The 14,209-nt window shown below is 54.5% G+C and overlaps 5 protein-coding genes across 5 annotated transcripts; 2 read left to right on the top strand and 3 right to left on the bottom strand.

The window, feature by feature from the left end:
• Window positions 1–52: 52 nt before the first annotated feature.
• GLRG_06845 (glycosyl hydrolase family 71) lies at window positions 53–1,700 on the top strand (the record flags this gene model as incomplete). The annotated part of the gene is made up of 4 exons (XM_008097385.1): window positions 53–220; window positions 306–539; window positions 597–1,004; window positions 1,083–1,700. 4 exons carry the CDS (start codon window positions 53–55, stop codon window positions 1,698–1,700), a joined length of 1,428 nt encoding a protein of 475 aa, XP_008095576.1.
• A 950-nt stretch (window positions 1,701–2,650) lies between these two features.
• Window positions 2,651–4,463, bottom strand: GLRG_06846 (cytochrome P450; the record flags this gene model as incomplete). The annotated part of the gene is made up of 4 exons (XM_008097386.1): window positions 2,651–3,645; window positions 3,724–3,837; window positions 3,901–4,198; window positions 4,257–4,463. 4 exons carry the CDS (start codon window positions 4,461–4,463, stop codon window positions 2,651–2,653), a joined length of 1,614 nt encoding a protein of 537 aa, XP_008095577.1.
• A 1,196-nt stretch (window positions 4,464–5,659) lies between these two features.
• GLRG_06847 (aminotransferase class-V) lies at window positions 5,660–7,141 on the bottom strand (the record flags this gene model as incomplete). The annotated part of the gene is made up of 1 exon (XM_008097387.1): window positions 5,660–7,141. One exon carries the CDS (start codon window positions 7,139–7,141, stop codon window positions 5,660–5,662), a length of 1,482 nt encoding a protein of 493 aa, XP_008095578.1.
• Window positions 7,142–11,133: 3,992 nt separating this feature from the next.
• GLRG_06848 (uncharacterized protein) lies at window positions 11,134–12,535 on the top strand (the record flags this gene model as incomplete). Its single annotated transcript, XM_008097388.1, has 2 exons — window positions 11,134–11,595; window positions 11,690–12,535. 2 exons carry the CDS (start codon window positions 11,134–11,136, stop codon window positions 12,533–12,535), a joined length of 1,308 nt encoding a protein of 435 aa, XP_008095579.1.
• A 235-nt stretch (window positions 12,536–12,770) lies between these two features.
• On the bottom strand, window positions 12,771–14,159 carry GLRG_06849 (alanine racemase domain-containing protein; the record flags this gene model as incomplete). Its single annotated transcript, XM_008097389.1, has 4 exons — window positions 12,771–13,201; window positions 13,258–13,744; window positions 13,808–13,924; window positions 13,989–14,159. 4 exons carry the CDS (start codon window positions 14,157–14,159, stop codon window positions 12,771–12,773), a joined length of 1,206 nt encoding a protein of 401 aa, XP_008095580.1.
• Window positions 14,160–14,209: the final 50 nt, after the last annotated feature.

Consider the following 14,209-nt stretch of genomic DNA (forward strand, 5'->3'; position numbering starts at 1 on the left):
TCTCCGTAGAACCAGTGCCCTCCATCACTACTCGACAATAAACGAGACAATCATGAGGAAATTCTTCAAAGACGCCAAGAAGAAGATTGAAGCCGAGATCGCGGCCATCACTGGCGACGATGAGTCTCAGCAGCAACAGCAGCAGCAGCAGCAGCAGTACCCGCCGCCTCCGCAGCAGCCGGGGCAGGGTTTCGAGAGAGCTGTGTTTGCTCACTTTATGGTATGCCAAATGACGCGTCAGGAGAAAAAGGGGAAGGGTGCGGAGGCCTCTTATGTTAAGACCACGATAATGACAACAACTCCAGCTGAGCAACACGTGCGACTATACTGTTGACGAATTCAAGGTCGACATCGGGTTGGCCCAAGAAGCACACATTGATGCTTTCGTGTTGAACTTTGGTCTCCATGAGGAGGCCATCGCGAAGCTCCCGGACGTTTTTGCGGCGGCTGAACAGACCGGCTTCAAGCTCCTCATCTCTTTCGACTACGAGGGAGCTGGACCTTGGCCCAAAGAGCGAGTCATCGACATCATTAGCAGGGTGAGCAGAAACCTGTTGGGCGGGGCAGCTCGGGCCCAGGACTGACTCCATCTACAGTTTGGCCCCTCTCCGGCGTACTTCAAGCGTGGATGGCAGCCTGTAGTGTCCACCTTTGAGGGCGTCGGCAGCGCCGCCGACTGGCACGAGATCAAGGCAGCGACGGGCTGTTTCTTCATCCCCTCATTCTCCTCCGTCGGCGCCGAGAATGCCATGGGGACCGGCGTCACAGACGGCCTCTTTAGCTGGGCGGCATGGCCCCACGGAAACAGCCGGAAGCTGGACGACGGGCTGGATGCGTCTTACAGACACTTCTTGGGCCCGCACAGGCCGTACATGGTGGCTGTTTCGCCTTGGTTCTACACGAACCTGCCCACGTGGAACAAGAACTGGGCGTGGAAGGGAGACGACCTTTGGAACGATCGCTGGAACGAGATTCTGGCCATGAGGCCCGAATATGTGCAGATTGTAGGTCTTGGCGCGACACACACACACACGCGCGCGCGCGCGCGCGTGATCCGACCAGTCTTGCTGACCGCGAAACAGCTCACCTGGAACGACTTTGGGGAGTCCCACTACATCGGGCCGCTCCACGAGAAGCAGTTTGGCGCTTTCGAGTATGGCAAGGCGCCTTTCAATTACGTTCGCGACATGCCCCACGACGGCTGGCGTCTCCTCTTGCCTTTCCTCATCGACCTGTACAAGTACGGGACCGCCACGGTCACGAGAGAAGGCCTGGTGACGTGGTACCGCCTGCACCCCGGGGACGCTGGCGACTCGGGCGGAACCACGGGCAACACCAGCAGCCACGGGCAAGAGCTCTTCCACCCGGCCGAGATCATGGAAGACAAGATTGTCTACTCTGCGCTCCTCACCGGACCGGCGCAAGTGACAGTCAGCGTCGGCGGCGTCGCGGAAGAGGGGTCTTGGGACGACGACGGGGTTCCCAAAGGGGGTGTTGGCGTCTATCACGGAAGCGTGCCCTTCAACGGCAGGACTGGCGAGGTGGTGGTCACCGTCCACCGCGGGAGTGAAGTCGTTGTCCAAGTCCAAGGCCGGCCCATTACGACTGAGTGCTCGCATGGCGGAATGAACAACTGGAACGCATGGGTCGGGGCTGCAAACTCCCAAGTGGGAACACATGCGGTTGCGCACCTGGAATGACATGGAAAAGACAGCGTACCGAGCCTTGACTGTGTGCCAGACGTATCGGTATCGTGGAAGAAGGTAGTCGAAGTTCCTTAAAAGTATCCTTGATGTGATGGTGCACTCCATACTGGTGGCGCAGGGGGTACAGTTGCCGGACCATCACTAAGAGCCTGATCGGCAACTTCGACAGCAGTCCGATAACAGCCGTACTCCAATAAGAAAATACATAGGGTTAGGGTTAACGAGAGTTTGCCGTAGGGTTAAACGTTAATTTGATAGATGTACTGCTAGGACCCAGACCACCACTATTACCTACTATTACTAGCGCCCGTCTACTGTTGCCAGCGTCTGCCTTATTAGCCCTTTTATAAACTTTAACCTAAGTCTAGAGGTAGGTTAACAATTTGTATAGGAAAGCAGGGGATTCAGTAGAATCTAGGCAAGAAGTCACGTTTACAAGAGGTACGTGGCCACTCTTAAACAAATAAAGAGTTCTATAGTATAGTATAGAACTGTAGTCATAGTACCTATATCCTCCTGTTTTAGGCCTAGTGTAACATGATGTGAGCTTGGATAGTACTTGTGGCTAGTGCTTAGTCCGTCGTATCAGCCGTTATTAGAGTAACAAGAGATATGGGAGTTGCCGATCAGGCTCTAAGTGCGTTCTGAAATATGACACATGGGCGTGATGGGTTACATCAGGCATCACACCGCCCTCATAATTATCAATCATGGAATGAAGCGGAGAAGACAAAGGCGTAGGTGTTGCCAAAGTCTCTAAGCCAGTGGACTGAGCTCATGAAAAGAGCCGAGAATAGATATGCGGGGGTCAAAATAAAGACCATCCTAGGGTTTTAGGGACAACAAGGTGAAGAAGTATGACGGCATCCAACCTAGCGGCTGTCGACTCTAGCACGCCGAATATGTATCTTGTGTCTATTATTTTACGGACTCTATCTTATCTCCTAGACGTCGTTTGCCTTGAAGGGGAGAATCTTGACTTTCAAACCTCCCTGCGGCCTCAGCACAGGGCTGGGGTTCACGAGCACAATGTCCTTGGGATCCACGGCGGCCTCGAACTTGAAGTTGCTCAGCATCTCTACCAGAAGGACCTTGATCTCCAACAGCGCAAAGACCTTGCCGATGCACTGGCGGGGCCCGACCAGGAACGTGGCGAAGGCGTGCGGGTTGGCGGCCTCGCCGGTGAGGCGGTCCCAGCGGTCCGGGTTGAACTCGTCCACGTCGCCGCCCCAGATGCGGCTGCTGCGCGTGACGAGGGCCGGGAAGAGGTAGCAGAGGGTTCCCTTGGGCAGGACTGTCCCGCAGACGTCGATGTCGTTGATCGGCTCCCTCGCCGCCAGGACGCCGGGAGCGTAGAACCGGAGCGTCTCCTTGATGATGTTGTCGATGTAGTGCAGGCTGTCCAGGTCCACGTAGTCGGGATTGGGCTTCCTCGCCAGCAGGTCGAGGACCTCGTTCCTGGCCCGTTCCTGGATGTGCGGGTAGAGAGTGAAGGTGTGCGTTGCCCAGGTCAGGGTCGTGGCCGAGGTCTCGTGCCCTGCAACCATGACGTTCATCGAGTTCTCGAGGATCTTGTTCTCGGACCACGGGTCGCCGATGGCTCGCGACTCGAGGATCATGTGAGTCAGCAGATCGGGCTTCTCGCTGAGGTCAATTGAGCCCGAGTCGATCTCCTTGATCCGCTCCCGGATGATTTCCGTCAGTCTCGTGCGGACGTTCTTGCTACAGGCGTTGAACTCCCGGTTCTCTTCGAAGGGAAGCGCCCGGGTTCCCGGGATGTAGGCGTTCATGACCATCAGGAACGCACCAAAAGCCGAGGGGTCAAACATCTTGTGGTAGGCCTCATGGAACAGCGACGTCGACAGGGTGCTGCCAAGGTCGATTCCGAGGGTGAACCACGCAACAATGTCGAGTGTGACACGGCCGTATGCAGAGGACACTACAAATAGGCACCGGACTCGTTAACATATCATGCAAGCCGGTATAGTCGGTTACGGATATGCTAGGAAGCACTCACCATCTGTGACGCCGTCTTTGGCCTTGATCTGGTGGTGGAAGTGCTCGATAAGCTCCTTTCCCTTGCTCTGGAAGAGCGGGATTGCTCTCTTGACGTTGCTGAGAGCGAATTGGGCTATATACAATTCGTCATCAGCTAATGGCCGATGAGACGGTTCTGGTTCGGGGTAGGACCTACGTGATAGCAACTTCCTCTGGGACTTGTGCGCATCGCCCTCTGAAAAGGCCATGCCGGTTCCCGTGACCTGGACGATGACTCTGGTGTTGAATTGCGCTTTGACAAAGGAGTAGCTCTTCGTCTGGAAGATCTCCTTGTAGGCTTCGAGACTGTTGATGAGCAGACAGTCGGCGTTTCCAAAGCCGGTAAACTTGATAAAAGGCTCATTGGGCCATCTTCTCGTCCAAGACAGGTACGGCTCAATGGGGTTCCCGGAACGCGCTTGGTTGATGAGGTCGCCAAGCAGGAAGTGGTGGTCCTATGGATGCGTCAGAAAGCTTGGAGTGAAGCGGGGGGGGATGCCACGCGGGGTTTACCTTGGGTCCAGGAATATGTCTCAGAGGCGAGAAGAAGTAGGGATAAATGAAGACATTATAGACGCCCTTGGCGAGGTGTCTTGCGACTGCGACAGTGAGGAGGTACCGAGCTATCGTCTGCAAATAGGACTCGCGGAAGGCCGACAGAGCAGACAGAGCCCCGAGGAACAAGAACTCGTGATACCAGGCCGGTTTCAGAAACTCCATGATGGTGCGCTTATGTGTGTATTCCCGACTCTCGCAGCGTTCCGTGGGTTTCGAGAATGGAGAACAAGAAGAGACGGTCGGGAGAAAGCAGAGAAGTCAACCCTCATATGGAGGGAGAGGTGGTCGCCCAGCCGATCAAAAAACGATTCATGGCTGCCTCCACTGAACACCAACGGAACTGGTCTATTTTGACATATGCAGGCCCGTCGAGGACCGGGGGGGAGGGGGTTTGGGCTCCATAGACAAGAGAGGGAGGGTATATCCCTGGACACCACGCACCATCGAGGGGTAATTTTCCTCCATCGTACAGACACCACCAACAAGCAATGCAACGTCCAACGGCACCCCGGCAGGCTAAGGAAACCCAGCAAACGGCTGCTTGACACGTTTGGGTTCATGCGAGTTTGTTTGTCTCGGCAATAGCCTGTTACCCGTTGGTCATTAGATGCAGCGTTAGAACGAAGCATATCAATTGACTCGGCCTTGGCTGCTCATCGCAACCAGTCAGCGTCCAACAACTTACTCAGACCCAGCACGAGAAGAAAAAAGAAAAGAAAAAAGGTGATGATATGGAGGCGAATCCTCAACTGAAGTCCGCTTGGGTTAGCTGATTGGTCGGGAGTTCATTAGTGTTACATTCCCATCCATGGTCAGCTTAGTGCTGCCGGGTCTTTGCTGCAGGCGTCTGCCGATCCTGATGCGTCCCTGTCGAAGAATCGCCAAACCAACCGAAGAATATCAGTTATTAAGCGCGTTAAGAATTCTCTTCATGCGCCGTTTTGTGACGAGATATGGGTAATGGGACGAACGACATGGCTAGGCTGGCTGGCTGGCTGGCTGGCTCGCTCCCCACGTACCAAGGGGGGCTGATTGGCCTTACCACGTCCGGAAAAGTCCGAGATCTGTTGAAAGTACGGATACGGCAGGCCACTTCACTTCGTCGTAGGTCTGGTTCTGGTTCCAAGAGAGGGGACATTCCGGGCTCCTGGTCGTCGGCTCTCGCGGGCTTGCCCCTGCGCGTCCCTCTTGATGCCACGCAACCCTCTTTGTCGTTCGTCGTGCGTTACTGAGACGCCAAAAAAGAGTTCGGCCCTGTCTGTGTCATTCCGTTCCAGGGCCGCACGGGCGAGATGAGGGCGGGAGGGCCCGCGTCCGTCAACAACCGCCGATCAATGGAGGACCGCCCACACGTGGACTCAGCAATGGTTGTGTACTGGTAGGCCATTGGCAGGTGTCAGTCTATCCCGATAGGTCTCTTCCGCAAAGGCAATGAAACGGTCCACGTCCTCCGTCGTCGATACGAACCCGAAAGAGACGCGGACGGCTCCGACCGGGGCCAGCAGACGGACATAGTCATCCAAGGAGCTGCTGCTATGCACCTTGTTTAGTGGCTCCAACAGCCTCTTTTCCAGCAGCCTCTTCTCCAGCAGCCTCTTCTCCAGCCCGAAGGCCGCTTCGCCGGCGCCCGGGTTGCAGAAACATCCGGTGCGCAGCGAGATCTTCTGCGCCGATGATTCCGCAGCCACCAGCCTCTCGTCAACCACCCGGCCGCCCACATCTAGGAAGTTGAAGCATATCGTGCCGCCCCGTGATATCATGTTGGTCGGGCCATAGATCCTGGCCACCGGCGACCCGTCGCTGTGTTCTAGGGCTCGTAGACGCTCGAGGCACCATCCGGTCAAGCACTGGACCCTGGTGGCGATCAGGGGCATGCCAATGCCATCTAGCCAATCCAGGCCGTAATGAACGTCAGGGATTGAAAGAAAGTTAACTGTGCCGTCTTCAAATGCCGCTTCGTCTGGCGCCATGACGTGCCAGTGTGCCCCAACTGACGCTGCTGTGACGGTGCCTCCCGAGAACCACGGCCGCGTGCGGGCCAGCCGGGCCAGCGCGTCGCGCCGCACGATCAGACAGCCGACTCCGGTCGGGTATCCAAACAGTTTATACCAGCTGACAATGACAAACTCTGGTTGGACGCCGGCGGCGGCTGACAGATCGAGCTTTGCTGTAGGCAGGTAAGCCGCAGCATCAAGCAGCACGTCATACCCCTGCTGCTGTGCCACGCCGACCCACGAGAGCGGATGACGCACACCACTAAAGTTGCTCTGGGCCGGGTATGCAAACAAGCCGCTCCTGCGGGGATGGGGGGAGCCAAACAGCCCTCGCCTACGTTTAAGCGCTGACATCAGATCAGACGGCTCTACCCTAAGATCCGGCGCGCGCGCGGGGATGTAGATGGTCTGGGCATGGTTCCCGCGCGCGAACTCCCTCAGCCCGTTGACCGAGTTGTGGTTGTCAGATGTGAGGACCAGTCTCGTCCGCCTCTTGAAGGGATAGGCCTCGGCGACGAGCCTCGCTGCGCCTGTCGCGTTCGGGGTGAATATGACGGTGTACTCGTCCGGGGAGGCGTTCAAGTAGGCGAGCACGCGGGCCCTGGTGTCTTCTACGAGGTTGGTGGCGGACTGGCTTGTTGGGTTGACGGAGTGGGGGTTCCCGAATAGCGTCTTCTCGAGCCGGCCCTCGTGGGCGCGGAGCTGGGAATGCGCAGCTAGGCCTGCGCCAGTGAAGTCCAGGTAGATATGGCCTTGCTTATCGAGGTAGCTGTAATCTGTTGCGCGGAGGTTGTCCAGGTGGGACGTTGACTTGTACTCCGGGTAATTAATGAATATGTTTTCCATTCTGCTTTGTATCCAACTGCGACGTCGAGTTGTAATACAAGTCCTCCCTATATGTTTAGTGAGTGAGGTTGAGAACGTATGGAAGAGGACAAAAGGGTGAGACACTGCGTCGGAGGTGACATTCTCTCAGGCGTTATTATACGTAGTGAGAGGGTGGACTGGCATGCGGATGATTTGCGCGCCAAGACCTTCATTAAGACACCATCCCCATGCCTGAATGCCCATGGGATTTCGAGCTGATCGGACTAGTTTTTCTTTTATCTTACTGACAGGAGGCGTGGCATCCCAAGTAACGGTGCTGTTTCCTCCGGCACAGTTCCAAATGACGTCGACGCCGCATCCAACGCGCTTGGGTACCTGGTATCACTCGCAGTGTGACGGGAAACGGGTGGGCTCAGGTACGCAGTTCGTAGATCGTCCCTCATACGTGCCTGATGATGAATTGCTTATTCCAATGTTTGGTTACTGCATTGTGTAACCTGACCTCGTATGCGCGGCGGGCTTGGTTACCGTATCTTTCTTATGCGGGGAACTTGTGTCTAAGATTAATAATATCTGGACTGGTGGACTCGAGGCGCGGCAGCAGGTGATTTAGTAGCGAGGTGTTGTCTCGGCGAAAATGTCTCAGTCGCCCGATGCCTGGAGACAACACCAAGACTGCAGCGCATACACGTTGAGGAAGTCTTGATAAGGCAGGCCAGGGGGGGTTGAATTTACTGCTGCTTTAGGCCGCCATCTCGGCGATTGTTGGTAAGCAGTGAGGAGGCGTATCCGTCCGACGGCGGCGCAGAGGCCGAATACGTTATGGCTAGCAGCATGTCTGGCTGAGGCACGAAGCAGGTCTCGTCCGGGACACCGACATCGCTGTTACTGTTGAACAACACCTGCATGGTGGTGGTGTGCTGGCTGTTGGGTGAGCGTGTAGTAAGTGTTATGAGTCTCCTGCTTCATGAAAACCGACATCTTTCATCCAAGGCAGAGACACTACGCGTTCAGTCCTCGGTAGGTGAGTGGCGTGCCATCCGCGTGTCTAGCTATATTCTCATCATGTTCTTCTCACATTTGCCTGTGGCTGGTCTTATCGATGCACCTGTGCTGCAGAAAACAGGATACTAACGCCTTCATAACCCCCCCGACAGCCCTTCGGAATGAAGCCGCTCATAAGAATGCATAGCCACCTTGCGTCAGCACAACCCCCTCCATGGTCCACTCATGTTTTCCCCCCTTCTCCACAGATAGGATCCAAGACGTCTCAGCTCGAGGATGTGGTGGTGTGTAAGACGGACGATGTGCAGGATGCTGCGTGCCACCTATCTACATGCCTAACCGGAAATATACAGGTCTGAGTACAGGTTCGCTAGACTCGGCGCGTTCATTGGTGGACTCGCCCTCAACACCTAAACCTCATATTGGATATGAACGAAGAACAATGCAATGCCTATTGGCTCGCTACACCGCAGAGCGCGACACAGCGCCAAGCTTTTGGGTGGTTTATTACCCCGTACAGGTATCATCATTGCTTGCCAGGTTCATACCCGATGAAAGCCTGTCACAAATCTACAACGCGGAGGCCATAGGTATTGCCCCCATCTTGTATTTGACCAGAACCTCGGGCGTACTGTTACAGTATGACCTACAAGACTTCCATCTGTTGTCGCATGATCACCGCCACTACCACCTGCGTTTCAATGGCAAGTCGTGAATAGCATGCAAGAACAGCAGCCCTAGGGTTCATGTATTAAAAGAAAACTGATATCATTATGTTGCCAGCTGTTGCTAGGTGATTCGCTGCCTTAATTTCAATGCATACATAAACTTACATCATCGCACTTCTATATTAGATTATTGTAGTCGTTCACTATTGGGCATTCAGTAAGGCTCGGCCCCTACCAAGAGTGAGTCGACAATATACTACTAGCTGTCTCCTCGAAAAGTCTTTACGCATGCAAATGCTTGTTGACCCCGTAACTTCTTGCACGGTAAACTAGTAAGAGTTAACGGTCATTTAATATGCATGCTGCTGTGACCAGTGATGTGCTATGTCATTTCCAGGTAAAATTGAACGACCATGTGCAAAATGAAAGGAAAAGAGAAAGGAACATTCATTATACAAGCCGCACTCAGTCTCTTTCTATTTTCTTACGACTCTGAGTTGCGTCGCATTATTGATAATAAGTATGTTTTGGACAATATAGCCTCGAACGATACCCGTGTTTCTTGCTCCTGCTATCTTTAGATAATACACGTTTAACACTGCGATTGGGTGCCATAGCGAGGGTGTTTACTACTTGAAGTCTTATCGATCGTCCCAAGGAGTAGACATCATCTGAAATTACGACTAACTAATGTACGTACACCAATCCACCAACTTACCTTATTCACTTTTTCATTAATTCGAGAAGTATTAAAATAATTAGTTTGATAGGTCACTCCCCATCTTCACTGCATCAATTCAAGCTACTCTAGTCTGTCACAAAGGGTATAGCGCATCAGTCACAGCCTGTGATCACCCGCATCGTATTTCCGACAGTCATGAGCCTAGTCATATAGTAGCTTATGTGCCTTGATAGTATTACGTTGTATCTCATAAACAGTCATCTTGATGACTTGGCCAGCCCATAGAAACATTACTCACCCAGGAGGAAGATAGGCCACCTAGACTTTGGCGACACGTACACACACAATGAGATGGTTTCAAGGGTGTTGTTACCGCCCTCGCTGTTAGAGCGGTGGGAAATTAAATGGAGTGTCACAAAGGATATAAGCCATTGATTACCGCCCGAGATCAGCGGCGTCGTTTTCATAATACAATCTGAGAACACTTGGATGGAATCTGCAGCCTCAAGCTCTTGACCATCTATCCTTACCAACTTGCCATACCTAGTAAGCCACGACACATCCTTGCAACTCCACTGGCACAGTCTAAGCGCGCAAGAAACTCATGTGGATCAGCGGGGATGTCTCGTTGCTTCCATGATTATTCTCAAATGAGGTCATGAGATTTCCATTGCAGCCAGTCGGTTTGCAACATGACAAAGCTGGAGCTGGCTCGTCGTAGGGGTAACCCGGCCTGACCTCCGAGGATGCTGGGGTTGACCAATCGAATGTTTTACCGCGCTCATGACTGGCATCAAGTGGGCCTGTCCATGCGGCGGACCGCGCTCGAGACAACGAGGAGTAAGAGTCTCGACTGACCCCGGCAAACTTTTCCTTATCTGGTCCACGCAGATGCATCCGACGGGTTGGGTTTCTTGCCAGCGCCTGGGCTGTCTATCACATCGATATCTACGTAAGCATTTGCCTCTATGTGCCTTCGCCATTGAGCGCAACCCTTGACAGCAGCTTCCCCCCTCCCCAGACTTCTGCAGCGGAGCGGTCGACTTGGCATCTTTATTTGTGCTCCTTCCACCGCGGTTGTTCCGGCCGCCGCCATGTCGTCGGATGCCGTTAAACCCCGCCGTACGCTTGCGGGTCCGATCTTCCGCGTTCGGACGGGCTGCTTAACCTGTCGTGGTCGGAAGAAGAAATGTGACGAGACCAAGCCGCGTTGCCGCGGCTGTGAGCGAAATAAACTGGAATGTCACTGGCCGTTGACGGGGTCCAGTAGTGGCGCGTCGCGTTCAGCTCGCGAGGCATCGGTCTCACAAGACAAAGCATCTCACACCGCCAAACAGCCCGTGGCTCGTTCAACGGCGTCTCCGGAAAGCTCAACTGGGGCATCACAGAGTCCACAAGCCGTTCGAGACGCCTCGCTTGGCCTCGAGCCGTTTAACTTTGCATCGCAGCCCACATCATCCGAGTCTCCCGCTGCTACCACGATTACCCCGAGTCCGGGAACAAGCTCTCAACCAACTAGAACCATTCCTGTGCCCCCAGTCACACTAACTCCAATCACCGCGGCCGCGGATCATCACATTCAAGATGCAGGGGCCTCGTACCAGTTCGATACATCAGACGACGCATCAATCGCAGGCTTGTTATGCAACGAGCCAATGTCCTTCTCAACGATTGAGGGCGATGCCCTCGACGACGATGAGACGGCCGATCAGATGGTGTGCTCACCACTCCGGAGAGCCTCGGATGCGAGCAGTTTCATGAGCAGGGGGATGAGTCTGCTCGGCGGGAACCACGACGAGAATGCCCTGGAGCTGCTGAGCCATTACCTCAGCGCGACGACAATAAGTATGGCCAACGGATCAACGCCGGAAAACCCCTTTTCCGTGCAACTGATACCGCTCGCCTTCGGCAGCGACCTTGTGCTTCAGCTGCTCCTCACCCAGAGTGCCGTTCACAGAGCTGCCAAATCTTTGGTTTCCGCCGACAGGGTCGCGACAAAATATTACAACCAGTCACTGCGGCTGTTCCAGCACAACATCTCCACGTTCATGGGGGGGCAAAACGGAGAAGAAACATTGATATTAGGTATCGGAGCTTTGATCCTATGCCTTGTCGAGGTTAGTGCAGCCGATGGCCCCGTTATTGTCTCGCTTGCAGGACGTCCTTTGTGAACCCGTGACGGATCACGTCCAGATATTGACACTCCCATAGACGGCCAAGGGTGATGTGAACGGCACTATTCTCGACCACCTGATGGCAGCGCAATCTCTCATCCTTCCTTTCTTGTCAGCAAACAGTACGCTTCTCCATAAGTCGCTCAAAGACTTTCTGACCGAATATTATCTTTACACGGCAACGGTCAGCATGATATCCATCGACGCGCGTCTAAGCGATCAACTCTTCCTTAGTAACGACCTGTTGCTTCTTGCGACAGAGCTCGTTGCGTCCTCATACATTGGTAGCTTAACTGGCTGCTGGCTGGATCTGATACTTCTGATCCCATCCGTCTTCGATATGGGCCGGCGTATGATGGGTCATGCGGAAAACCCCGACTGGCAGCCCTCGGCGGACGACTTTATCCTCTTTGCTCAGCTACTGAGCCAGATACAGAACTGGCAGCCCAATCCGACAGTAAGCGAAAACGTGGCCCTGGCGGGATACATATATCAGAAGGCTCTTCTCTTATACCTTCACACGGCATTACACCCTATTTCCCAACACAATGACAGTTTGCATTCAGTGGCCGTACAGTCCGCCCTTAGCGGGGCTCTATCGCACCTCGCACAGCTGGACCCGAGCGTCCGCATCAACACAAGCCTGTGCTGGCCCATCACCATCATTGGCTCTTGCGTAACGGACAAGGGGCAGCAAGCGTTCCTGCATGAGAGGCTGGGCCACATGTTTGCGACCATTGGCCTGGGTAACATCCGCCAGACCTCTGTGCTACTGCAGCACGTCTGGGACCACAACGAAGTCACACCGGCGGACGTCGGCGCAGGGCCGTGGAACGTCTGTCGTGTGATGAACGAGAAACAAGTATGGATATCCTTTGCATGAGACATTAACGGAAAGGAAGATGCTTTCAAATGACGGGCGTTGCCGGACCGGTGGAGCGTCAACACGCGGTTGCACTGGGATATTCCGTTGGTACTGGGGTGTTCAGGAGGCGCGAGCCAAATTCTATGGAATTCTTCTCGGGAAGCGAGTGATTTAGCGAGCAAGCGAAAGAAAGGGGGGATAAAACTGCATTTTGCCTTCTTTTTTGGCACGCAACAAATCAAGCCTCGCACAGCTACCAGCCCTTCCACGGCACCCAGGTGTCCCTGACAACATCATTGTCGTCCACGACATAATATACGTAGAAGGATGCTGCGGTTATACACGCATGCTGGATGTTGATGAAGACTTTGTCTCCGATCTCGAAGTTCTCCTCCACGTCCCTCTTCTCGGGCTCGGTGTTCTTCGAGCCGGGGCTATTGACCTCCCCCACAATGCCGTGCTCCTGAGACATCCTCACCACCGCCCAGCCCGGCTTCCCCACCACGCTGCCGAAGCCGGGGAACGGCCCGGTCTCCTTTGAGAGAGCGATGGTGCCGGCGTTGATGAGGGCTTCGTTGCGTTCGGGGTACACGCTGCACACCTCGGCGACGACGCGGACGGCTTGGTCCTCGGGGCCGACGAGCCCCGTCGCGACCTGTTGCAGATCGTTCGTGGGGAAGTTCCCTAAGGGATTAGGTGTTAGCGGTCGACTACACCAGCGCTCTCAGTGAGCTACTCACCGGCGTGAAGCTCCAGAGTCACGTTGTCGGGAATCGTCGTCTTGAGACTGCCCACAACATGCGCTGTGGGAGTGGCGCCAACGGACAGGGTGAGCTTCCGGTCCCCCACAATCAACTTTGCAGCGCTCAAGACGCCGTTGATCTCGTCTGCAAGAAAGCTTTCTGCCTCTTCTTGCGTGCGGGAAGCATATGAGTGGCCGGCGTGGCAGTAGAAACCATACAATGAGACTGCGGACGACCCGTCGGCGCGCTGGATGAGCTTCTGGAGACGTTCGCCGCCGAGGGGCAGACCCGCTCGCTTTGTGCCCACGTCGAGTTTGATGTAAATGTCCCAGGCGCCCCCAGAAGTCTCGGGGTTCTTCTTTGCGAAGTCCTCGAGGAGGGAGATCTGCTTCTCGTGATCGATCATGAGGAGGATTTTGACCGACTTTCGTAGGTCGCTCAGAAACGGGATGGCCCCCAAAGCAGGAGGAAGCCCGTAAAGAACCTGTTAGGGTATGCTTGTCAGCAACCGGGGTGGAAATGTGCATGGACAAGAAGCCTTTTTTACCTCATCTAGAGTTCCGTCTTCAGCCAGTGGTAAAAGGCCACGGATTTCCGACAACGTGGATGCCACTGTCTTTTTGAACTTGCCATTGCCAAGCATCAGACGCGTTACCTCGAGGCTCTGCGGATTTGTTAGTCGTTGAGCCGGAAATGATAGAGAAAGATCAGGTAGGCAAACGATGTACCTTGAGCGTTTTCACATGAGGCCTGAGGGTAACCCCGGCCTTTTCCACGTCCTGGTGCAACTTCTCAATGTTCTTTTTGATGACCGGCAAGCTTAGAACCAGTGAGGGTGAGGGCAGGTCTAACGCCTTGGAGCCGATCAGAGACTTGTGGTTCTGTAATGAGTAGTCCATTGTGCTTGATGCGGTTGGCGTTGCTGACTGCGATGCTATGCTTTGGGAGA

The sequence above is a fragment of the Colletotrichum graminicola genome, assembly GCF_000149035.1.
Source record: "Colletotrichum graminicola M1.001 genomic scaffold supercont1.26, whole genome shotgun sequence".
Classification (NCBI taxonomy): domain Eukaryota; kingdom Fungi; phylum Ascomycota; class Sordariomycetes; order Glomerellales; family Glomerellaceae; genus Colletotrichum; species Colletotrichum graminicola.